Source organism: Caloenas nicobarica, chromosome 6 (assembly GCF_036013445.1).
Source record: "Caloenas nicobarica isolate bCalNic1 chromosome 6, bCalNic1.hap1, whole genome shotgun sequence".
NCBI lineage: Eukaryota > Metazoa > Chordata > Aves > Columbiformes > Columbidae > Caloenas > Caloenas nicobarica.
In genome coordinates this window covers 24,720,345-24,745,808 of record NC_088250.1, presented here as the reverse complement: position 1 = coordinate 24,745,808, position 25,464 = coordinate 24,720,345, and the positions used below count along the sequence as shown (strand labels likewise).

The following is a 25,464-nucleotide window of genomic DNA, read 5'->3' as shown; positions in this document are numbered from 1 at the left end:
TGCACAAAAGAGCATCATGAAAACTTCAAGAAACACTGCACACTTTAAACTAACTCCCAAAACTCACCACTTTCAAGCAAGTTAAGGAGCAGCTCTGCATCCGCCATGGAGGATATACTAATGAGCCCGCTCTTGTCACTTTGGCATGAGATAAAAGCCTCGTTCCAGCTCTTCTCCTCTGTATGAAGCCTGTAGCAGTTGCGATTGTGTGAGTACCAGCCATCATCACAACGAGTGGCATAATACCTCCATGCATCTTTTAATTAAGCATACAAAGTTTGTGTATATTAGATAAAATTGTCAAGGTTATGCTATGTTTATAATGCATTCAGAGCTATTTTTTTAATCTTCAAATGCTGAAAACAGTCATCCAGGAGTACTTAAGGAGGCCGAAACACATGCTCTATGGAACATCACCTACCAAGCAAACTGAAATTTCTCCCACTTTATCTTATGATTCAACCATTTGGATTGCTGGACTAGTGCAAACACAATGATTGATCTGTTATTTAGTTTAAAACATGTTATATCTCTGTTATTACCTCTGAACCTGATTCGAAACCAGCTAAAACTTTTTCAGGTGCATTGCCTCATTATCTGAAACAAGCAGGGAAACTTTAAGTTATCAGTAGGAAGCTGAACCTATATAACGTGTTCTTATGAAAACAAAAATTCATAGATTCATAGAATCGTTTTGGTTGGAAAAGACCTTTAAGATCATCGAGTCCTAATGGTCTAACAAACTCAGTTCTGTGTCTAAGTTTCCCACAGAATGGGAGTTTGAGGTATTCTATGTATTATATATCCTATACTCATTATATAAACACTTAAAAAATAAAAACCATTATACATAGATCTTTTAATCAGAAGTACAGCATGCTGTTAAAATAACTGCAAATTTTGAGTTGTGTTTATGCAACTTGCTTCTCTGTGGGCCACTGGTTAATTCTGTTTGCGGCTGAAAACCTATTTTTAAACTCAAAAGCATGGCTCTATTGTAATATGATAAGCATTGTGTAAGCCTCTGATCGTGTAAGAAACCCATTAAATGCTATGTATACTACAATTATTTTTTAGTTTTAAGACTGTCAACATGTTTTCCAGGATTGCATTTAAACAGAAGTGTTACTGCTTCGGTTAAGGTAAACTGTATTCAACTTAAACTAGCAAACATTTAGTCCAGCTAAGAGACTGTTCTGCTGACTTTATATTCTTGTGGCTTCCTCTTGTCCTCCCACCACACCCACAAATAGGATACAGTAACATTGAGATACTTACCTAATGTTTCATACTCTGTCTTATTTAAATATTTTTTGCATATAAAAGGCAATCCAGATTCACATAAATAACTTTGCCAGCCGTACTTCAATTTTGAATTAATCACTGCACAATGATTTTCTCTAAAACTGTTATCAGAGACATCTGCAAACACATTTTTGAGAAGCACAAAAATACAAAAATTTAGTTCTTACTTGCAAAGCGGTGTTGTAAGGCTCTTTGCATCTTATTGAATTAATGTATAAACATCCCTGCACTCAAACTTCACAGAATCACAGCATGGTTGGGGTTGGAAGGGACCTCTGGAGATCATCTACTCCAACCCACCTGCTAAAGCAGGTTCACCAGATTGCACAGGAATGTGTCCAGGCGGGTTTTGAATGTCTCCAGAGGAGACTGGGCAGCCTGTTCCAGTGCTCTGGCACTCTCAAAGTAAAGAAGTTTCTCATATGCAGGAGTAATATTACACCAATACCACAAATGACTGAGCATTGACCATGATTTATACAGGTGTGGCAATCCCTCCTTGGCTGCTGCTATCAGATGAGAGGCTGAAATAAGCTCTAGTGTCTGTGTCATATCTGCTGGTGGACAGACCTTGAAAATGTAGCAAACCAGGTTTTAAATATGCAATTGGAATCTTAAAAACACTTTCCAAAGTAAATGATGAAAGAGCTAGATCAGTAATGGTTTGAACAGACCCATCTCCATTGATGCTACGTTCCCTAGAAGAGGCTTTTAGTTCATCAGTATGAATAAATATTTCTAAAAAAACCCCAAAAAACCAAAAAAACCACCAAGAGGTACACTGGTTCACTTGATTCACTTTTCAAGCATAGCTGTTGGAACAGCACTCTTGTATCAAGCTGCAGTTACAGAAAGCATATAATTACACTGCTATAACATATCCAAGAGGAACATCAAGTACTTGCTCTCCAGTTCACAAACACTAGCGGTGCTCCATCTGACCACTGCCAGCCAGCATCTTCCTCCAGACGATTCAGGCCTGTCCACAGCATCAAGTCTATGGTGTTTAACTGCCCTGAAACAGAAGAAAAATAAACAAAGTAATACTTCACTCTTCCCCATGTTTTAAAATATCTACGGGTATAGATCTGCTGTCCTGTCTTGTTACAACAGGAATATAACAAAACTTCAAATCAGTCCCCAAAAAGCTTGGGCTGTTTTTTTCTATCCTTAGAAAAAGTCTATTACTTTGTTAATCAACATAGAGATGAAAAGGAATGAACTCAAAAGACTGCATCCTTCAAAAGCTACTCATCCTGCAAACCTTTCCTGCAGAAGCTGTTGCTGACCTTAGAAGTTACATCTAAGACAAGCAGCTACATAAATGCCAGCCTGTTTCAGCTTTCTGTAAACCAAACAACTTGCACTCCCTTTACAGCCTGCAGGCATATCAAAAAGCTAATGAAATCATTTAAAAAACTTCCTGCTAGCTTATATCCTGCAATTGAAAAATCAGCAATAATGGGAAGCAATAGGAAAGAACCCTGAGGCAGCCCTTCTACCACCCATTCCTCTGCTTGTCCTCCCCACGAACGTTAAAATACCCACGAAAGCCATGCTGTGTGAAGGCTCTGCAAAATTTGCCTGAGACTCTTGCTGCATGGGGAAAAGCAAAAAGCTTATCAAAGGAGGAATACCATCCACTTATGAAAACAGAGTTGGCATTTTTCCCATGCAGGACATTTACTTTGAGCCTCCCAAATTGTTCTCATCATTCACATTCAGTGAAGTCCAGCTTGCAAAACAAAAACTTAACAGGAGAAAAGGACACCAGGCTACATTGCAGAGAAAGTAAATATTTGTATAATTCTCCAGAGAAAACAATCATGCCCCACAAGCACAGTTGCAAGAATGAACGGGAGTCTCTGCGGGAAGTGAGAATTAAGACAATTACATCCTTACATAACACATACTCTCATTTTTGCACTCAGTTTATTAAGGTTGTAACCTACCTTCACCCTTGCTTTTCCAAACAGCTCTACTGGGGTTTGTTCTGCGATGAAACCTCAGAAGCAGCAATGGGAGAGACATCACATGGAACATTAAGCTCCAAAGCTCACCCCTTTTTCACAGGTAAAGTGGAAATCTAACTACGGGTTTCCTACAAGGTCCCCAGAAAAATGTCTACTCACTGCTTAAGTTACTTATGTAGTTCTGCTCTTCGGGGTCAGTGATGCTCAGCAGGTCTCCTCCTTGCAGCTGACAGGCGGCCCGTGCCTCACGCCACGTCAGCACAGAGGCCAGGTTGAACTGGTAGCAAAGGTGCGTGTCAGGATTCTTCTTCCAAAAAACGTCGCAGCCACTCTCTGCTCAAAACAGATTTATCACCAACAGCCCAAGACTACAAACTAATCCAAAATATAACACCTTTAACAATTAAGTTAATTAATGACAGCAGCATCCCAACGGAAGCATGATTATGAACTCCTTTAATGTTCCTTTGTTAAATTACACATGGAAACAGGGTGCTAATGGAATAAAATGTTGCTCCATATTTCATATGGTTGATAAAATACCGGGGAGCTTATCTGCAGCTGGTGGTGATTTTCACAGCTCTCATCAAGCCAACAGAGCCACATTTTAATTTATACCAGCTGATCATTTTTTCCTAAAGCTGAATGTTAAAATATTCAGGCTATGAACACCACACCCAGCTTGTGGAGGAACAGTCACCTGGATCTCCTTCTATCTTGTACTCAAGAGAATAAACTTACTGTAATTGCAAAGTAAAAGGAAGGCTGAAAATACCATCTATTATACTGGTTACCCAGAAATCCCCATTACAAAGACACATTTACAGCTGTTTTTAAGAGGCTTTGGAACAGAGGTTCAAAATGTAGCTTGAGCAGGGCGGGCTTTTCCAAACCACTTCTGCTGATAAAATATAGTATTTTGCTTACTTATCCAAGAAGCTAGAATATTCATGAAGCTTATACATCAAAAATCTTTCAGATAGAAGCAACAGCTTTAAAAATACTTGCTAAGTGTTTTAGGCCCAAGTCATGAGTGTCCAAGTAGTGCACAGAAGAATAGGGAATATGCAAGGCATAATGCAGTCAAAAGCAGAATGTGACTTTGCAGGAGCAACCCTTCACGTGCTTCAGAGAAGCTCCTATACATCACTGGACAGAGGAGTGAGAGGTTTAGCTGCAAGGAGGGTCAATGGGCTGCACAGAATAACATACTTTTGCTCCCACCCTGTAGTTTTGCTTTTGGGATGAGGACATGGGTCTCCAAAGGCCAAACATGGTAAATTGTGATAAAACTTGCTCAACTCTTCTTTTGAGTTTTTGAAAGAGACATTCTCTTCTAACAGAAGGGAAGTCATTCAAACCAGAGTGCGTCCTATAATTACTAATAAGGAGCAAAGACACTCTTGGGAGTGGAGGGAGAGAGAAGACAAGCAACATCTTACCAGCCTTTGGGCAAAACCCCCATTTTTCATCTTGTTCATAGTGACTTGTTGTGGCACACCAGTCGAATTCCTTTCCATCTCTGGTACACTCATAGTACCACTTTTTGTTATATTTAAATGGAAAAATGCATGGGAAACCAAAAGAATTTCCCATCAAGGTGTATGTTTCTGGAATAAACAAAACCACAGAGATTAAAAGAATGCAGACCACAGACATTTATTCGCCTTCATACTTCATTATTCCTGTTTTTAACAACAACAATAAAATCAAAATGTCTAAAGTGATTTTCTAATTTTAATTCGTAAATTGATAACAGCATTATTATAAGTATGTGCAGCATAGTTTCAGTGAACAGCATTTGGAAATAATAATTTATGAAATTTGTCACCATGAAACGAGGCACGTTCTCATAACTTAACACAATTTTAAAAAAACCCTGAACAATTATCATATAAAATCCGCACCTATATTTCAGAACAACTACGTAAAACAATTGTTAGAAGAATCAGTACACACTCAAATGCAAACAAAAGTTATTTTTCATATGTTAGTCTATGACGGACAAGCAATTCAGCATGATATTCCCCGCTCCTCCCACTCTTTATAAAATGGATTTCTGATGTTTTTTCCATTCTCTTTGCCACTCTATGGGAAAGGAAATGTGAAAGACAAAAGAGCACTAAATAAACTTTTAAAAATAAGTGTTTATACCATGGGGAATAATAACTTAGCTAAAGAATTGATGTTACATACATCTGTTATCACAATCAATAATGCCTTATGATTTAAAATATTTTCCTATTGTACTTCTGAATACCAAAATATTGCAAAAATTCAGCGCAACTGAAAGCTGTAAAAGCTTTACCTCAGTGAATGTCTCCTTAACCTCAGAGTTTCTACAAGAGGTCAAAGAATCACAATCAGACTTAGAATGAAATTGTTTGTCCAAGATCCCATGTTGACAGCCTAAAGATCAAAGTCCTTCAACTTCAGAAATCAGTACGTATTGCCAGGTTCCTGGAGGTTTACAGAGTTAATGGCTGGCAGTGCACATATAAAAAAAGCAGTTTACACACCGTAAATCTTCTTTAAAGCCTTCTGATATTAATAGATGATACAAAGAACATGGTAAAAAAAAAAAAAAAAAAAAAATCAGGATTGCTTCTCTGCCTGCCTGCTGCCATGCTGCTAGCTATGGAGGTGCAAAGGATTGTCTCAGTCCTGGCAAGAAACCAAATTCTACATGTATAGTCCTCTCATCATAGTTAAATACACTTTTTCTTTAAAGGTACAGATCTCCTCCAACCTGGGGGACTAACAGGCTGACTTGTATCTGCTTGTGCATATGCTAAAGTAAAAGGAGGAAAACAAAAACTGGAGGTGAAAGAGCTTTTGCCAACACAATTAATGACTTTGTCCTGAAACTAGGCTAGAAGTGCCTGTCTAAGGCTGATCCTCTTCTCCCAGATGTTCCAGTACTAGGACTAAACCAGGTCTGCTTTCATCTTGCTATGTGTACATAGTAAATGGGCAAGACTTTTTGTGGGTTTAAGTATTTTCTCCCTGGTCTTAAGTATAAACTCCACTAGGTTTTGAAGAAGTGGTTGGATGCTGTAGTGCTTTCCCAGTCATCACAGTTCCCAAAGGAAGGACTCTGGTGAGAGCAGAAGCCAAGTCCGGCTGCACCTACAGAGGAAACCACTGAGACCAGAGATCTGCAACCCAAACACCCAGTTCAAATGAGGAGAATCAACAGCTCCAGTCTGAGACACGCTGTGCAAACATTAGGTCTTTCAATGCCAAGAGGGTGAGGATGGGGTCAAGGTACGGTCTGTCTGTAGCTGTTCATGGTAAATGGGTTCATCTTAGTCCTTATATCTGGAAAACTGTTCAGGTCTGCAGACCGAGGTCTTGACATACATTCCTACACCTTTGCTAGCTGTACAGCATAATTAATCAAGAGTCTGATCTCTGCTCCAAAGTTTGGCATGTTCAGAGTCCAGGTGCTGAATGTTGCAAACATTCGGTTCATGCACACTGCGATCCCAGACCAATTTTCAGTGACAGGAATTCCAAATCCTCCATTATGACTCTTTGGGCTTATCTGATAATGAAAGCTGCAGGACAGGCAACAGCAAATTTTTAGTTCCCCTTTTTATTTTATAGAGAATTTGAAATGAGTGTTTCCTGGTTTTCAAGGATACAAGTGCTTTTTTTGGGTTCATATAACAGATGAGAAAAATAAATTGTGCGATATGCTCACCTCAATCATTGCATAAAAACCAAACAAACCAAAACCCCACAAAACAACAAAAAACCAAACCAAACAAAAAACCCCAAACAAACAAAACCACAAAAAAACCAACTACCCCAAAAAAAAGAAGAACCAAAAGCCAAAAAATCCAAACAAATCAATCAAACAAACAAACCAAAACCAAAACCCACAACTTTGAGTCCCAGACCATAATACAGGCTGGAAGGGATCATAAACATGCGACCTTGCTTCAAAGGAACTTTTGAAAACTTTCCCCACATACATCTTAAGGACAAAAATTTATTTTTACCTTGAAATGGGTGTTCACAGAGGTCTTCATCATAGGACAAGTACTGTTTCCATTGATATGTAGAATTTTTTTTGGCCACAACATGTTTGCCATTTTCAACAGCTAATCTGTACTCTGATACACCAACTAATGCTTTTTCATCACAGTTCCACCATAACGAGTATTGGGTTGAGTCACATTCAAGCATACTTAATGGCTGTTCTGGTCCACTGATGTTCAGTCCTAGGCAGGTACTTCTGCCTATGTTGAAAAGACGGCGATTGGATACCCATTTCCATAACATGTCTTTTGAGAGTTGACCACAGTCTTCCAGAACAAGGCCAACTCTGTCCACTTTAATGCACAAGTTGGAGTCTTCACTTTGGATAATAAATATTCCTTTATCTGTATGGAAAATGGAAAAAAAGAAAACAAAATAAGTAGTTTCAGTCTACAGAATACAGCAATTGATCAAGTAGTATCAAACTAAGAATGTTTTAGCTGGAGCTATTTATGAAGAAAATTGAAAATATCCATCAGAATAACCAGCACTTTAAAAAAATAAGGTACTATTCTAAATTTACTGCCAACTGAGTTTTTAACATGTGGACCGTTTTAAAGCTCACAAAAATAAGGCTACGTAATATTTCTCAAGTTGGATAGCAAAAAAAAAATGGGATGCCCAAAAACATGAGTCATGCTCAAAGAAAAAAAAGGAATGGTCACCAAGAAATACCCAGTAATGGAGTATAACTTTAAGTGTTACAAGAAGACATACTCTATACTGTAAAATAATTGTCTGTGGGAACTGGAGAGTGTAATTAAAGTAAAACCTAAAAAGTTTAGGGCTGACATCGCCATATTCATTTTTCACTCTCTGCAACTACAGAAACAGAAAGAAAATATTTTGCATTGTAAATAGGATGCAGAAAAGGCAGGATTTATCTATACCATGAGAGCTGGTGCCCAAGGGTTAAAGCTTGCCTTCCCTATTGGATGCATATTGTTCAACCATACATGACTACCCTGGATCACAACAGATGTTGTGGGGTTAGCCTGACATCCCAGCTTTCTTGGAATCATGTAGAAATTCACTGAACTATGTGACATCACATTATAAGTATGTGAAAAAAAGTCAGCTGTTTAACATCTTGGGAACAAATGTTTAACTGAGCATATAGACTAAAAAAATGAGGCCAGCTGAGGAACTGGAAATCAGCAAGATATGAACCTATAACAGCTCAGTTATTCCATTCATTCTGAAATCCAATGGTAATTAACCCATGGAGTTCCTCTCATGTTATAGGCGAGACATTTATTTTGTGCCTCAGGAGATAATACATTGAAAACTCGAGCAGCACTTCCATTTTGCCTTGAAATTTTACAGTGATGATTTCTGCCACGTGTGCTTTCTAGCTGGTGTAATTCACTACCCTTAACAACCTGAACCAGTAACTATAATTCAAAAAACCCCTCTCAAACTGACATAGCCCACATCTAAGGAATGAGATGCAGAGATGCACCCAGGTGCTGCATCTGGGTTTTGCACGTACAGTTTAGGCATAGCTGTAGAAAATAAAGGATTTTCAAGCAGCAGTGGGACAGTGCTGTGTAACAGAGAGACGACCAGCTCTGCCAATATAACATGCACACAAAAGGCAGGACAGAGAGGATAGATGTTATGGAGAGGTTATTGGTTACAGATTCTACACAGAGTGCATCAAGCAGTCTGGCTTACAGAGAGGATGGAGTCACACCGCAGACTGCATCACTGGTAACAGGCTGTTTTCCACATGGCTATAGACACTGGCAGCTTGTGACAGTGTGGGAGCAGGGGCAAGCCCTTCTGACTAGCAGCAGGTGAGAATCAGCCTGTTACCTGTAATTGCATCTCCCAGGTACCCAGCAGCTGTCCTACATTAAGTCCTTAAGAGTTTGGGGCCAAGCAAGTTTCCTTTAATCCACTGTATTTCTATAGCACTCAAGTGTCTGAACTCACTGAGAAGCCATCAGATAACACCCTTTGACAGATACCCAGCTTGTCCCTTTGCTTTTGAGTTTTCTGTGCAGTTTGTGCTGGTTTCATTCTTCTTATCCAACCCAGTCCTCCATGGACGACACAGGCGTGCCTATCTGCGTGGCCAGAGAGGGGTTTTGCCCCTCATGCTAAGGTTTGTCTTTCCCACAGTGGTCTTATCTTGGTTGACCAAGAAAATACACAGTTAATTTGCTAGATAAGTGGAAGCTGGGATGTTGTTAGCACCAGTAAACAGTGATTATTAAGGTTAATTCACCATGATACTGGGATTCACACTTAAACAAAGTTCTTACGCAAATTCCCAGTCTATCTTGACCTCAACACCCCACAGGAGCTCCCGTACAGCAAGTTCCTGGGGCTGGGGGGGTGGACAAGACCACAACCCAAAGATGAAGGATCCTCAACCTTTGAATGCCTTTATCTGTAAGGCTCTTAAGAGTTGCAATGACTGCTGAGAAAAGATAAGGGTCTTACACAGTCTGTACAAACAACCCAGCTGGAGGATCTCCGTGAATAAGAGTGGTTCCCCTTTTCATTCTGCAGCGACTTATGCCAAGAACAGCCAGACTAATTATTGAGCCACACAGCCCCCTTCCCAGTGTGGTTTCCACTCCCCAACTACAAAATGCAATTGGCAAGACAGCTGTGCTGGCCTGAGGGCTGCCAGGTAACTGCCAGCTTGAGGCAGAGGTAAGACACAGAGCTGGCAGGCTGAGTGACGCCTCCACAGACCCCAGCTCAGCCCTCTCAAGTGGGCAAGGAGACAACTGGAGCAACACCAAACCCCAGGAATGCTTTTAGGGCTCCTCTCCTTTCAGCTTGTGAAGCTATACCATCCATTTTAGAGGTGTTCTCATAGAAGGGTTTTGTTCCAAAGTTCCTGACATCAGGGAAGATTCCTGTGCTCAAAATCCTGCAGCTGAAGACCTCCAAGCTGCAGAAGACCCAAGGAGAAAAGGAGATAGCCTATGCTTTAGGAACTGCCCCTTTGGAAACATCCCACTTCTCATGTCCAGGCCCCTCCATACAAGGACAAGGTGACAAGAAACAAGGACTCAGAAGCAAAGCCTCCAGCTGATGTGAAGCCACAGATGAAGAGCTGACAGCTGACCAGTACCTCCGAGTTCCTGTTTACTTAGGTTCAACACGGCCAATAATGAATAAATGGCTGTAACAAAACTAGGGGAACAAGATATCTTCATTTCCTTCCTCCTCACCTCCCACTTCCTTCCCCCTCAAAAACAGTGAGAATTGCTTATGCAGTAATAGAGAAAATAACTGGAATTTATTTGGAAAAAGAAAAAAAATCCCCATTCCCTCTAGGTTCAATGAAAGCAACAGGCAGGAAAATAACAAGTGGGGAGGACAAGAAGGGAGCAAGGCACAGCCAGGGGGGCAGGTTCACACGGGTTCAGTGCCTGTCCCGGCCACTCACGCCTCCCAAACCCCTCACTCCTGTGCAGAACGAGACCTTCACCCTGCCCAGACCCCCTGGCTGGCGTCGGGCTAACCCCGGTAGGAGACTCGGCCGCGCCTTCACACGGCCCGGCCGCCCGCAGTGCCCAGAGCCGCCGGGGTTCAGCCGAGGGCACGGAGCGCACTCCGAAGCGGGAGGCCAGCGGGCTTCCTCGCCGCTGCAAGCCCCGCACGGACGGACGGAGCTGGGGAGCGGCCCGGGGGCGAACGCCTCAGCCCGGTGCGGAGCGGCGACGCCGCCGCTGCCCGACCAAAGGCGCCCCCGACCCGCTGCGGCGTCCCCCGGTGCGCGCCCCGCGCCGCCCCCCCTCTCCCTCCCCGGGCCGCCCCCGGAGGCGTCACTCACTCCGAAGGGAGGGCACCTCGTCCCGGCTGAGGGCGGCGGCGCGCAGCGCCGGGCCGCCGAGCAGCAGGCAGCACGCCAGGAGCCGCAGCCGCACGGCCAGCATCGCAGCGGCACTGCGCCCACCCGCTCCGCTCCACGCCAGGGGACCGGCCCCGCCGAGCTCTGCCCAGCCCTGCCCCGGGGAGGGCAGAGGAGCGTTCCCACCCCGCCGACGCCCCGCGGCGGGGAGGAGGAGGGGCGGGAGGAGGAGCGGCCCGGCCCGGGCGGGCGGGCCGCGGGAGGGGCGCAGGGGAGGCCGGGGGGCCGTCCCGCTGGAGCCGCCCGCCGAGCCTGGACGGCTCGCCCGCGTCCCCGGGAGCGGCCGCCGGTAACCTCGGCAGCGGCGACGCCGCCGGAGACCGTTCATGGAAACGCCGCTCATGCAGCTCGGGCCCTCTGCCCAGATCACAGCTGTGGACTCAAGCAGACAAAAAACTCTATTAGTAATCTTATTTTCCCTTTGAAAACACTTACGTTCTCGTGCCTATATGCCAGGTACTTCTATCACAAAAAGAACCAGAAAATTACAGTCACCGGAGGATGGAGACCACTGATAACACAGTCCATGTTCACAGGTTTGCTGCTGTGTCCCTGAGCATCCCCACTTTTACAGACCCCACTCAGAAATGGTTTTTTTAGCCGGGTCAGTTTGTCAAATCGAATGTTATGTTTTACATTTTGGCATGGAGAAAAATAATTGCCTTCTTCCATTCTGTTAATCTCTGTCTTCAGTTGGAATATTTATGGGAGCTGCCACACATGGATCGAGTTTCAGTCCTAAGAAAGCTATGAATAGCAGAGGGAACGTCAAAAGCAGAACTTCTAGGTTAAAGATCAGAGTAGTTTTGCCAGAATCGGCAGGACAGTTCCTTTTAAATCTGACTAAGCATATTTCTGCATTATTCTTCACGTGTAGGGAACAAATAAGTTTATATATACATAAATGTATCAAAATGAATGTACAGTGTTGGAGCATAAGTGAAACATCCATAACAGCACTGGCCTCTGTTCCCCCATGTCCACCTCAATTGTAATATAAGGATGGACACCTAAACCTCTGGGCTTGTGGGGAGCTTCTCACTGGTGGTTTGGTAGAAGAAGGGACTGAGAAGCGAGGGAAGCCAAACACTTAGAAAGAAGCTGATAACTGGAGGGGTTTCTCCCAGTTCAACAGACGATAAAAATGTCTGGCAGAGAAGAACAAACAGCAGGAAACATTGCTGAACAAGCTGTTCCAGAAGTGACCTGACTTTGCAAGACAGAAGGGTTGTAACTCTCACGGAGCTGTAATGTATTTCTCAGGAAAGCTGCAACTTTCAGAGAATTTCAGATTTTGAGAGAAGTATGTTACTGAGCAATTCACGGAAATCTAGCAACTTGGAAAAATGTAAATCTCTTCAGGAGTATTTGGCCACCACTTTGAATATTGAGCTCTCTTGCTCCAAAACCTGCTCCTGGGTCACACTGAGCAATCACATCGTGTTTGTGGTACTACATTTAAAAAGAAAGGTGCCAGTGAGCAAAAATGGGGCTGGTCTGGGCTGTGGGAAGGAGTCCCACCTCAGGTGGATTTTTCTGCTCATTTCAGTAAGATCAAAATAAGCACGTTCTGATTACAGATTCCTAATAATGAACATATCAACAATGTTATTGTAAATATTTTACTAAATGCTAATTAACAACATAATAATTCTGAATAGTTTTCCTTCTGTTTTTTCTTCGATACTCAGATTTTCCTCTTTGACTAAACAGTTTTTACTAAAGTAGTAAATTGCTTCTAGTGCAGCTGCAGTTATACTGGCCTGGGTATTTCTAGCTAAGCTATACCTAGGGAAATTTTTCACAATTAGAACAATCAGCCATTGGAATAATCTCCCCAGGGAAGTGGTGGATTCTCCAACATTGGGCACTTTTAACATTCAGCTGGACAGGGTGTTGGGCCATACTATCTAGACCGGGATTTGCCAACAAAGGTTGGACAAGATGATCTTTTTGGCCCCTTCCAACCCGGTATTCTATGATTCTGTGATTCTACTTAATTGCAATAGTAAGACACCCTTGCTAGCATAGTGGCTTGTAAAACCAACATGGTTGGCAACATTTTCTGAAGTAAACTTGATAACACAGTTTATATTATCTTGCAAATTAAATTGCATAACTTAACAATTTGATTAATTTATTTGAAGCTTTACCTAACTTCCTTCAAGGAATTTGCCGTACTGATTTGGCTCCTTTATTTTCTGTCTGAAGCCCACTTTTTGTAAATATTTTTCTCTTCCTGTCTTGGTTGATGATCTATGCAGTTGTCTGAGCTCATCTGCCTTTGCTATTTAGGTACTCTACACATATTTTCAAAACCGCCTCCTGTCTTTGCTTAGACGTTCTCAGCCTTCTTTAGGAGACCTATACACAGGTACTAACCCAGTGCACATTCATGGCCTTCAGTCACAACTACAAGCCCTCATCAAATTCACACTAACTCCATTAATTCCCTTTTCTTACAAACCCGTTGCTTTTCCAAGACACACACACAGATATCCAGTGTATCATGTGCTCAGCATCCTTTCATGCAGTCATTTCTGTTCTTAATCTGAAATCTGAGGAGAGGTCTCCTATGTTTTTCCTACCAGCCAGAATGGGAATACCAAACCAGAGAATAGCTAGGAAGAGAAGTCAGGACCAAAATTGCTTTCATTGGCCATGCCCAGCAAGCAACAATTCTGTCTTTTTCAGAGTCCTTGTCCTAGATCATGTTTGACTACAAAAAATGAAAGTTACCAGGCCTCTCAGGTCAACTCGCAAGTTTGTATTCATCTTCCATTCACTTACAAGCTTCCTCGTTTACCACAGTCTCAAAACTACACTCATTATCAGTTCTGCCACTCCAGTTCGACCTGGCTACAGGCACTACAGGCACTGCTTCCACCTTCCCTACTGCCTCTGACACGCCTCAGCCATGCCCAGCAACACCCCTTCTCCTTTTGGCAGCTCCAGCCGCACGTTCCTGTCACACCACCCTGTCCTCCAGTGCTCCCAGGCGATCGCTGCCGGCTCTGCAGTTTCGGTCCCGTCAGCCCACAGCAGGTCAGACGACCCTACAGGACAGCTTACACTGGCCAGTTTCAGGTTAAGTGAAAACCCTAGCTGCAAACTGCCAGTTTAATGTTCATCAGTCAGAATGTGTTTTTCTAAATGTGACTCTGAAGTTTTATTAGCTAGCTGTTCATAGCTTTAGGCTGGAAACCGCTTTTTCCAAAATGAAAAATTCCCATATAAGAGTGGCACCGAGGGCATTAAAACAGCCTTGTGCTTCTAAAACTCTGCTAGATAGCTACTATTACTGCCTGGAGGTGAAGTGGAAAGAGTAACCGCCTACATGGCTGTTACTGTGCCAGAGGAGCCACCCCCCAATGGATCCTCACCTTTCCAAACCCTCAGTCCTTCCTCTTCCAGTAAATGCTGACGTGACACGAATCCAGAATGGTTTGTCAGAATATAGATGCTTTAATATTGGATAGAAATTTTACTGTTACTATAAATCTAGCATGTCAAACTGGCTGTTGATTGGCATAGTATCAGGTTCAATAGCAGATAGACATTTATGTAATCCATCCAAATTAAAGGAAAAAAATCAAATACTGCAATACTTGCAATAAACCAAAACTGGGTAATGGGGCCAGAACAGCCTGTGGCCCACCCACATTATTTTCTCAAAGCCCGTCTTCACCTTATCCTTTCTCTTTGAAATCCTTGGCACCGCCATACCTGGTATGTCATTCATCCTTCCATGTAACAGCCTTTTTTTTTGCTGTTCTTCTCCTTTTCTCACAAGGGTTCCCTTTCCATACTTACCCAATACAGTACTGCATACAAAGTCTGCCTCCCTTACCTGTATTTTTCCCATATTCAAGGCTTTTAAGCAAATCCTCATTTCACTTATATATACACACCAATGCCATGCATTTCTCATAATTTTAACTATCTACAGCTAAAGCAAAAATACACATATGCTTATAAGTTATATACACTGCAGTTCCAAATGCCCCTTAGCAGTGGGGCTGGAAGGACATGGGTAAAACAGAGCGTGAAGAGTTCTTTGCAGCATCCCAAATGTTCTGTCAGCATCTCCACAGGGAACACCAAGGAAACAGGGAAGTGGCTGTGGCTCAGTGTTACCTTTTGAACATCCTCTCTTGCACTCCTTGAGGGAAGGGACGTGATCACGTTGTGCAGGGAACAGTCTTGGATTTTCCCTTGATTGCCTTTTACTGAACCTCTGAGAAAAGCAAGTGTTAAGTCAGAACTTTGAATTAATAGAGCAAAACTAAATCACACTGGCACCATAGAAAGGGAAATTACATGCAGAGCAAACAGTCAGTACAACTCTATTTTTGTCTGCACTCTTCATTCAGCTTTTAACTACTTCTGCTCTCAGCTGCCCCATGTCTGAATTCAATGGCCTAGACAGCCTATGCCTAGAGATATTTTCCAGGTTATTCCTGTCTCTGTTAACTAGTGCAGGTTTACAGAGCTGAGAGCCGTAACATGCAGCTGATCCACTGGTTAAAGCATTTCAAGAATTCATCATGTAACTGACCTCAGTATTTAATTTAAATCTTCAGCTCTGGCAAGTAAGCTAATTCGTTGCTTAAATTTTAAGCATTTATATGCTTATAATGACTTTAAGCCTTTGTATATGCCCACCCACATCTCTACGGTAACTGAGACCCATAAGTACTTTGCTAACTTGGGGTCAGCAGGCTTTAAAACACACATGGCTGCCATCAAGGGAGCCTTCCATTGTTAGTACTATTATAGTGAAATCAACAGTAGAATAAGACAGCCAATTTTTGCAAAGATTTGCTACAAAAGAGTATTTAGTGTGTTCCCAAGAAAAGATAATAATATTAGACTGTAGGTTTGTTTACTGAACAAACCTATGACTCATTGTATTTAACACCAGAAATTACACGTACTGTGAACAACAAATGCTCTACTTTCTAAACAAACCAATAAAACAATCATTTAATTACTTAGCAGACATTTTAGAATAAGTATAAATTGCATAAAAGTTTCACAACTTTTGTTCACAGTTTAAACGCACCTGAGAGACTGACAGTTTTCTCTGTGTTTCGCAATTGTATGCAAACAGGTTTGTAGGGGAAGCCATTCCTGATTTGCACACTGTGCTAACCAATTCCTTAAGCACAACTCTTCTTCGTTATTAGAATGAGGCTTCATAAATCAGGGTAATAGGGAATAAGCAGGTTCCACTATAAAAAATGGGAGCGGACATTGATTCTGACAAAGAAGCATCGTGGACGCTTTTTATCAGCTCCAGGGAAAATGACGCTTTCAAGTCCAAGTCCTTCAGTCAGTGTGTCCCCTCCATGCCGGCATGCCTGCACTGTGCCCCCAGCCAGCACTGGCAGTTTTGGCATCAGAGCTGCAAGGCAACAAAGTGGGAGTCCAAATCTGCCGCTGCTGGTCTCCAGTGGCCACCACCAAGCCCCCTCTTGCCGGGTCCCATTGCCTCTGTGTGCGTCCTGTTGATTTAACAGTGACTGAAGCAGGAGTGTGTCTGTGAGCTAGGCTTGGCTTTGCTATAAACTGGAGTGGGCAGAAGTGGGGGTTGGGTATGGCCTTAAGTTTTGTCATTTACTAAGAACAACTTAGGAAGGACAGACAACCACTGACAACATACCATCAATCTAGTTGGAAAAAAAACCCAACTTGCCTGGGTGTAAAACTCTGAACAAGGATATGCGCTTGCAGGAATTCTAGGGCATGATGTGTACCCGGTGCTGACATGACTGCGCAGGCTGGCAGAGGGTGTGCCTGTGCGCCTCGTACACTCCTGCTCAGAAGAGCTGACCTTTTTTTCCAGTTATGCGTGCACATTTAGACTCAGAAATCCTACAGCTAATGGAAACATTTACTGTGCTCATTAGAGAATATGCACACAGAGAAACCCAAAGCAATTTTACTTTCCCAGGTGGAATAATTTCTGCATTAGATATCTTACTTTGCATTCAATAAGAAAAATAAACATTTTTTTTTGTTATCTTCAATATTTTGGTTTGTGGTAAATCAAATACACAGTCTCATATGTGAGGACTGAAGAACCAGAAATTAAGAAAGTCTGCAAGCCAGAGCTCGCATTGGCTTCACACAGTGGTAGGAACTGTCTTCATTGCTTACATAATTATAAATTATATAATATATATATTTTATACTATATAGACTATAGACTATATTATAAGTTATATAATATATGCACACACACACACATATGAGTAGGTACCACTTGTTAAAATTTCTGCTCTCTTCTCTGAATTTTATGCTGGCAAGACAATAGGAAAAGCAAAAATATTTTTCCTTTGCATCCTTCCAGGCCCAAATAGAAAATTTCTTAACGAGCATGAGAAATGAAATTAGATTGATAAAATCCAATGATTTTTAGTCTCTCATTGTTCATTTCAGGTAGGAGAATTACATCTGCTCGTGGATTGCTCCTGTGAAAGAACCAGACACATTTGCAAGAATTAATTTCTCTGCAGGGAAATTCTGATTACTATTACGAAGCTGAGTTTATCACCAGATCCAAATGTGCAGTCAAAAAACTTAAATGCTTTAATTGCAATAGAGTAGATGCTCTGACTATGAGTCACTGAAAGGCTCTAATGACTTTCTAACCAGAGGGAATGTCTTGCCACCAATGCTATTAAACCAGTCAGGCCAGGTATCTTGGCCTTTGATATGGAGAAAGGCAGGAAAACTCCCAGATATTTATCTTTCTTCTCCATTATCTTCTTAGAATCTCAACATGGAAGAACTCAAATTTAATCTAAATTAATTAAACTGGTGACAGTACAGCAAATCACATAAACTGAATTAAACATGTTCGGACACTTAGGACATGTCCTTACTTTGGAAGAAAGATTAACTAGATAAAGACCAGTCCAATTCAAAGTGAACGTTGTCCACACAATTTTCGTGTGGATTATCCAGCCCACAATGAATTCCACATGTATTTTGGAAGGAATTTCCTGAACACCTCTAGTGGACAAACCATAAGGGACAGTCTTTCCACAAGCTCTGGGATGCTGACTCCTCACCTATAGTAAACACTGGGTTCAGTGAGAAGGCTCTCTCTGATCAAGCCCTGTACCTGCCAGGTTCAGAGAGCATCGGAATGGGAATCTAAACCTGTAGTCTATGGGAGGGAGATGTTGAACTGGTTTCTTGCAGCTGCTGTCCCAGACAGGAGGAACACAAGAGGTACAGAGCACTGTATCCCTAAAAAGTCAAATTCTTTTGCTTGTCCATGTTTCATTTGATTGTCATTTTGTCACAAAGGACCAAAGGACTTTTGCTCTCTGCAGACACTGGGGGAAGGGGAGAGGGGGGAAATGTGTCAAATGATTTTGTAACAATTCATTGATTTTGAGGATTTCTAGGAATCTTGGTCTGCACTGTTTTTTCCTGGTAGTTTGATATATTTTCAAGCTTAATTTCCCCATCATTTTTGAGATTATTTGGGATCTTTTGTTTGGTTGGGTTTTTTCCTGTTTGGATTGGGATGGGGTTTTTCTTGTTTACTTTTTTTTTTTCCCCATATCTCTCATTTTTCAAATCAACTGGACCTAAAATAGAAGAATTGAGAGTTTGTTACATGGTAATCATGCTATAATTATAGGTCTGATAGGTCAGTTGAGAGTTTTAGAGAAAGCAAGTTTTAACCTCTCACCTAAGAAGATCAACAGGAGATGTAATTTGCCTCTGAACTAGAGTTACTAACTTTGAAGATGGAAGCTGGCGGTACACTTTTTTCCAAATACAGGTAACATCAAGCTGCTGAACACTAAAGAGAATTTTCCTGTTTCTTCATACATAAATATCTTTGGTTTATTTACACTCCTACCTGTTCTAAATGTGGAAACAGTAATGAAAAAACACTCTGTTGAGAAAAGTTACCCTGTGGAAAAAGGTATATGAAAAAATACATCATGCCTTAAGAACTTCATCTCTCTGAACACAGAAATGTCTTGAAACAATTTTAAATTATCTGAGTTGATTAAAAATAAATCTAAGCTGTAGTGTAAATAGCATGAGGAAGGGAGAGGTTGCAACGAAATTTTGGGTTTGTTTCTCTCTGGTTTTGCATGATGACTGGTAGAAGAGAGACTGATCCAGCTACAAGAAACAAAATTCTCTTCTGCCAAGGTCTTTGAAAAGCAAAAGCCTTTGTATTTATCTTCACTACATGTCATTACTGTGCTTTTGTTTCTCTCTGTCAATATAAGCTGATACGTACATCAGTGAAAACACAGAAAAAAAGTTTCTAAGCATGAACCATGCCTAAAAACAAATAAATATATCAACTTTTGGGGTAGAATACATTCTAAATTACATGCCTTGAGTATACATTATGCAACTGTATCAGCTTCAGTTTTCACAATCCACTGTGAAGTGCAAGAGAACATGATCTTATTGTGTACCTGGAGAATATGACTGGCTTGAACTACAGTCCTGTCGAGGGGGCAGAGGAATATTCTGTTTCCCAGAGCAGGAAATTAGCAGACATCAGAATACATGACTTTTCATTAGAGGAAAAAAAGAAGAGGTAACTTGCAGATTACACAGAAAATAAACACTTTGCCATGTAGTTCCAAAAATACATTACTGCTGTCACACTTACAAAATGAGTGGATTTTTAGCTTTAAGCAAGTTGTACAATTTAGAGATTGCTGTATACCATATGTAACCAGAGGTCCCAAAATATGTTGTTTACGGCATTCATCCACTAACTTATTTCCTTGAAAAGTAAAAGCATCACAAATAGAAGAAAATCCAGACTTGTTAAAACCCATGTGCTGTCTTAAAAAAGCAGGGGAGAGGAATTATAAAATAAGCTCTAGGTTATGCCAAAGCATGAGAAATTTGCTAAGATTAATGAAATAATGTGAAAAAAATCATAAAAGCATATGCTGAAATGGTAAATTAAGAACAATAAAACCATATTTTAACACGCATTCAATTGTACAATTTTTATTCACAGTTAAGTAATTCTGTTTCTAGAGGAACAAGTTGTATCAAATAAGACTTAGATAAAAAGTATCCTTTTTTTTTTCTTAATTTTTTTTTTTTTTTTTTTTTTGGTTTCAGGTTGCGTGTGATAAGTTTTGTGGGGTAATAATTCCCTTACGCCCACTGCAAAACAAACATGCGTATATGTATATATGGTAGACAAGATATGGAGATAATTGCACTTGACATCTGAGCCTTCTATCCCAGACTCATTACCCACTAGTTATATTACAAAACAAAGCTGAATGCAGTCTGAACATACACAATACAGGTTAACATGAAACTTTTATAAATCAAATGAAAAATTATGCATTTAACATACATTACTGAAATTACTGTTCTACAGAGTGTAAAAGACACACAAATACCATAAATTTGCTAATGATTATTCTTTTATTTAGTTTAGGTCTTCAGTGAACAGAAGCATTATTATTAAAAATGTTTTGGCCACTCTCAAGGTCCAGCCTCAGGCCAAAACAGCATTCATGAGAAGAGCAGAAAGACTTTTTCATCCCACTCACCACAAATAAAACTACTCATAATTTGGTGAAGAAAAAAAAAGAAGAAAAATATGAACTTTGGTACAAATGCTACAAGATAAAATAATACAGTTAATAAAAAATAAGATTAACACCACTCTTATTTCTAGGGTGAATGCCAAGTAAGATCTTGAAAGTTCTTGAAATCTGGGACTTCAGTCAAAATTTATAATCTAAATTCATGCTGTTAAAAGAATGGCTCATGTGAATGAGCCTAGTTCTTGGATATTCCTCAATAATAGAGACCTTCCTCACCAAGTTCTTCTATTTTCCCTCTTCTGATGGATTCTTAATTATCTGAGTGATTTCCAGCCTGACGATGTTGAAGGTACACAGAACATTTACAGTACAGTCAGTCACAGCAAGGAAATTGCAAAACATACTGCCTGATTTCTGTACATCTTTGATAACTTGGAGAGAGATTGCTAGGAGGAGTCATTGGACTGCAAACGTCGTCTGCCTTCCAAATTGGATCTTTGCTGATGAGCAGAAGATTCAAGTGATGGGAAGAGAGCAAGTAGCTTTGTGAAATGAAATCTCCTGTAGGAGCAGGGAATGTAGACCACCAAGTGCTTGATATGAAATGCGAACACCACTTTGCTAGTAATGCTTGAATACAGAAAGGTATTTCAATATTGAAATGGGAGACCTACAGAAGAAAGGCTTTCAACCCTAGCATTGAGCAGCAAAATCAGCCATCTCAGAAACACAACTAAAAGTTATTTAATAAACAGAGTAGATTTTTTATTACTTTAAAAGTAATACAAATATTTTCATTTATTTCAGAGAGTTTCTCATTTGATGACTTCTACACAAAAAACTAAAGAGTAACAGATAATTTACATGGGCTAAGTCCAGATTTCCCTAGTCCCTCAGGCAATCCTGACCCAAGTGGAATCTGAGAGAGAATCCAGGGGCCAGCTTTGCCTCCCGTGAGTTTATCCATGTGCCAGGGAAACAGGATTTAGTCCCATGTGTAACTTGCACTGACATCTGTGAGAGTCTAGTGGTTGGAAGGGCTGCAGACACAAGGCTTTGTGCACAGTTTCCACTATGAGATATGCAGGAACACTGAAGTGTACAGATGTGAACCTGTAATTAATCTGTTCCAGCTTAATGACAGCCAGCATTTCCTTCACACTGCAATAACTTCGTGTTTAATACGTGGTTATAGCATTACCTTCTTTCCAAAGGCATGTGATACCGCTTATTTCTCTTTGCACAGAAATATATACTATAGGCTCTATTCCAGTAATAGACAGTGTTAACCAGTTTGTTTCAACAAAACAATCTTTGTAAACCAAAACTAATAGTTCCACTGAAACTAAATCCTCATCTGTAGCCAGTGATTCCAGCAGGCTTTGGACCAGGCCCTAAAACAGGCGTGGGTCAGAACGAGCTAATATATCAGTCTCACATCCAGGAACTGTAGAGGATACAGAGACTGAAGTTGCACAGACTTTGTAAATATTTATCACAAAGTGGACAATGAGTTTTTTAGATCAAGTATACAATTTACCATAGGGAATGTATATAACTGTCTGTGACTGTGACCTTTGATTTCTAAGTCTTCTTTTGTAAGTACATTCATATGTACATTTTGACCATCCATTCCAGAGTACTAAAAAATGCAGAGGAAAAGTGATATTAATTTTGTAATGTTGTAATTTTTTTATGCCAGCATGTTAGCTGATTTTGTTGAGGCTTTTTTTTTTCCTAGTGCTATGAATGATAACAGCATTGCAATTTAAGAAAAACTATTCAGTCACACAGGTAACATGAAGACCCTCTAACCTCAGTAGTTTAAGCAGCATTCATGAAAAAAATATAGTTTAAAATTTTAAAAAGCCCACCAAATAGACTGGTACAAATACATTTCTAAACACAAATATATACGATTGCATGAACAAAGCAGTATACAGCTCATTGCATACACTTATTTTCACAAAAATAGGCTTATATAAGGTATTTTTTAATCCTCAATATTGGAAAATTAAAAATATTTGTGATGCTATTTTTCAAGATGAGGGGCTTTAATATTAAGGGATTTTTAAAAAACTACTAACCTTTACCATTAATATGTTATCTATCATTTTCCCAACACAAGATATATTTTCCCTAACAGAATGATTATACCACTGCAACGTGCAAACAAATATCACAAAATTAGCTGAGAAGAAAGAAATGGTTTTACATTTCCTGCCAGTAAAACTAAGTTTGTAGTGTCAGAAGTGCTAATAGAAATCTGCAGCCATGGCCCCATTTTGCTTTTCTTGGTTCTTGTAAGTTACATTTTTAAAAGTGGTTGTTGAGCCTCTGTACAGTGGATTTGTTTCCTAAAAAAAAAAAAGAAGAAATGGGAGTCGTGCAATGTTTAACTCATCTTGCTATTGCATCATCTGTGAGCAGATGCAGCTGCACACCACTGCCTTGTACGTGCACCAGTTAGTACCACTCTGCTCCCCTGTGTGCAGAAGATGATTTGTGCTCTACTTCATGAGATACTTGGGCCAGACATCTGCCCGGCCCAGTAACATGTTCCCAACAGTGGGTGATGCAGGATGTCCCTGGAAAAGCTGACACAAATTTCACAAACCTCCCAAGTCAGAGGGGATGACCTCTTCCTATGGATTTGTCTATAGACATTCTGAATCCATGCAAACTTTTATGATCAAGAGTATCTTTGGATAAATTGTAAGCAGCCATTGTGCAATGATGTCTTTTGGCTTCTTTGGAGCCTGCTGTCTCACTGTGCTTGTATGAGACAAGTCAGTAAACAAACATCCCATCTTAAGTTTCCCCAGGCATAATTTATAGGCCAGTAACCCACCCTCCTCCCACTGTTTCTTTTCCCTAGAGAGGACTTTTGGTCTATTCTTTGTACAGTAGTTTTGTACCTTTGATCATTTTAGAATAGCCTTCAGCAGCTCACTTATATCCCAAACCACTGAAATTCAGACTGGTCTATACAAAGCAGCACAAGCAAGTCTAGGGTCAGGAACACACTTCCCTTCACATCTGCCTTCCAGATTAAGGTAATGCGCATTGTCAAATAATACTTTATCAAATATGTCAAATATAATTTGGGTATCAAATGTTGTGGTTGGACCATTCTGAAAGCACAGGTAGTGTCTCAGCAGTGAGATGTGACTTGTTACGGTCCTCTTGCTTCAGCCACACAGACTGCCATGTGTTGGGAAAAGGGCAAGTCCCACCTGGGCTTTTAATCCTGGCCTCTCATCATTCACTTCCTATCATTTCCTCTTGTGACAGAAAAGAAAATCAAAATGCTTCTATCAAGTGTATCCTTCCCTTCCCTCTTCCTATATGAAGCTCTCCCAATGGATTAAGAAAACATTCTTGAGGGCCCTTGCCTGTAGGTAACTGATTTTTCCCATCTATAAAGCTGAAAGGCCAGCAGTGTCCATTCTTGCAGAAATGTTGCAGTCACAGGGCTTTGTACAAGAACGGAGCTGGGTGAACAACAGCATGTCGCCCGTCCTCCTGACACCCACCAGAGATGCTTACTCAACATGCTTTTTTTCAAAGAGCCTCAGAAGTCGTAAAGTTTTTGCAGGACAGCAAAAAAGTCAAGGGCAGAAAGGAAAGAAGAAAAGGGAACATGTGGTATAAGCTTGCATAGGCGTCCACAAGCTATAGATAGAAGATAAGGCCTGAATTTCTCTGTCCTTTTACCTACATTTTGGACATTCTTTCCTTACCTGTGTGTGAGTTCTCATCATGACAGAGACCATCAATAATCTCTTTCCCAAAACAGGCAAGAGAAGAGAGGTACACCACTAGCAATTACATAGGCAGTGAACAACTTTGCTAAGATTAATCGAAGGCAAGGTACTAATTAAAAATAACCAATGAAAAAATGTTATCTATATGCTTTTACATGTGGAAGAAATTAAACCAGGAAATTGAACTCTAGCTATTTTACATTCCATAATTTCACTTCATAGAATACTAAATGTAGCGAAAACCTACCAGTAAAATCTGTCAGTTTAAAAGAACAAAACCAAGACACAGAATTTTAAAGGCAGTTGTGCATCGTGCAACCAAATTGAAGAACCTCATATAAAATGAATGCATTTCACGTACCGTTTGCCATTTAACTTTTGATTTTTCTGCTTCAAACTTGGCCACCTCTTTTCGGTCTTGAACTGACACCAGTAATTTCCAAATACAAAGTAAAACAATGCCAATGAGAAGGATAGCAAGGGTGACACCCACCATTATCATTGGGATATTTGGAAGCTGTGGGCAATCTGTGGAAACAAAACCAATCATGACTGTGGATATCTAATCAATAAATTTTAGGCTATTAAAACCAGCCAAGAGGCATGCTGCGCTTCTCATTTGCTCTGAGCTGTAAATGTCTTTTCCTTCAAGTTCATGTTATTTTCTCCTTCTAGCTTGCTAGAGGGTTTGTGAAACTGGCTGAAAAATGTTACATGACAGTGTTAAAAAAAATTGTCAACTTCTTCCAGTTCTCTTTTACCATGTCAATTAGCAGCTACTGGATACAGACCAGGATTCTGAGAAGAAAAGTTAGAAAATTATTTTCAGATCTGTGTCAATATAATTCTGAAAAACAGGGATGAGTTGACAAGAATATGAATTTTACAATGTTATGGCTGAAGCTCCACTTCAGTTATCTGAGATT

At 40.6% G+C, this 25,464-nt stretch overlaps 2 protein-coding genes across 7 annotated transcripts in view; both read right to left on the bottom strand.

Moving 5' to 3' along the window:
* Window positions 1-11,291, bottom strand: part of PLA2R1 (phospholipase A2 receptor 1) — a 41,632-nt gene extending 30,341 nt beyond the window's left edge. The window contains exons 1-7 of the mRNA XM_065637626.1: window positions 11,125-11,291; window positions 7,286-7,669; window positions 4,721-4,888; window positions 3,438-3,611; window positions 2,207-2,320; window positions 1,279-1,422; window positions 68-256 (exon numbers count right to left, since the gene is read on the bottom strand). Coding sequence (XP_065493698.1) covers window positions 68-256; window positions 1,279-1,422; window positions 2,207-2,320; window positions 3,438-3,611; window positions 4,721-4,888; window positions 7,286-7,669; window positions 11,125-11,227 — 1,276 coding nt within the window. The 5' untranslated portion in view covers window positions 11,228-11,291. The remainder of the gene's footprint in view (window positions 1-67; window positions 257-1,278; window positions 1,423-2,206; window positions 2,321-3,437; window positions 3,612-4,720; window positions 4,889-7,285; window positions 7,670-11,124) is intronic.
* Window positions 11,292-20,371: 9,080 nt separating this feature from the next.
* ITGB6 (integrin subunit beta 6) overlaps window positions 20,372-25,464 on the bottom strand; it is a 55,574-nt gene continuing 50,481 nt past the window's right edge. For all 6 annotated transcript variants that reach the window (XM_065637317.1, XM_065637318.1, XM_065637316.1 and 3 more), the window contains 2 exons: window positions 24,900-25,066; window positions 20,372-23,128 (listed from right to left, as the gene is read on the bottom strand). In XM_065637317.1, coding sequence (XP_065493389.1) covers window positions 23,027-23,128; window positions 24,900-25,066 — 269 coding nt within the window. In that variant the 3' untranslated portion in view covers window positions 20,372-23,026. The remainder of the gene's footprint in view (window positions 23,129-24,899; window positions 25,067-25,464) is intronic.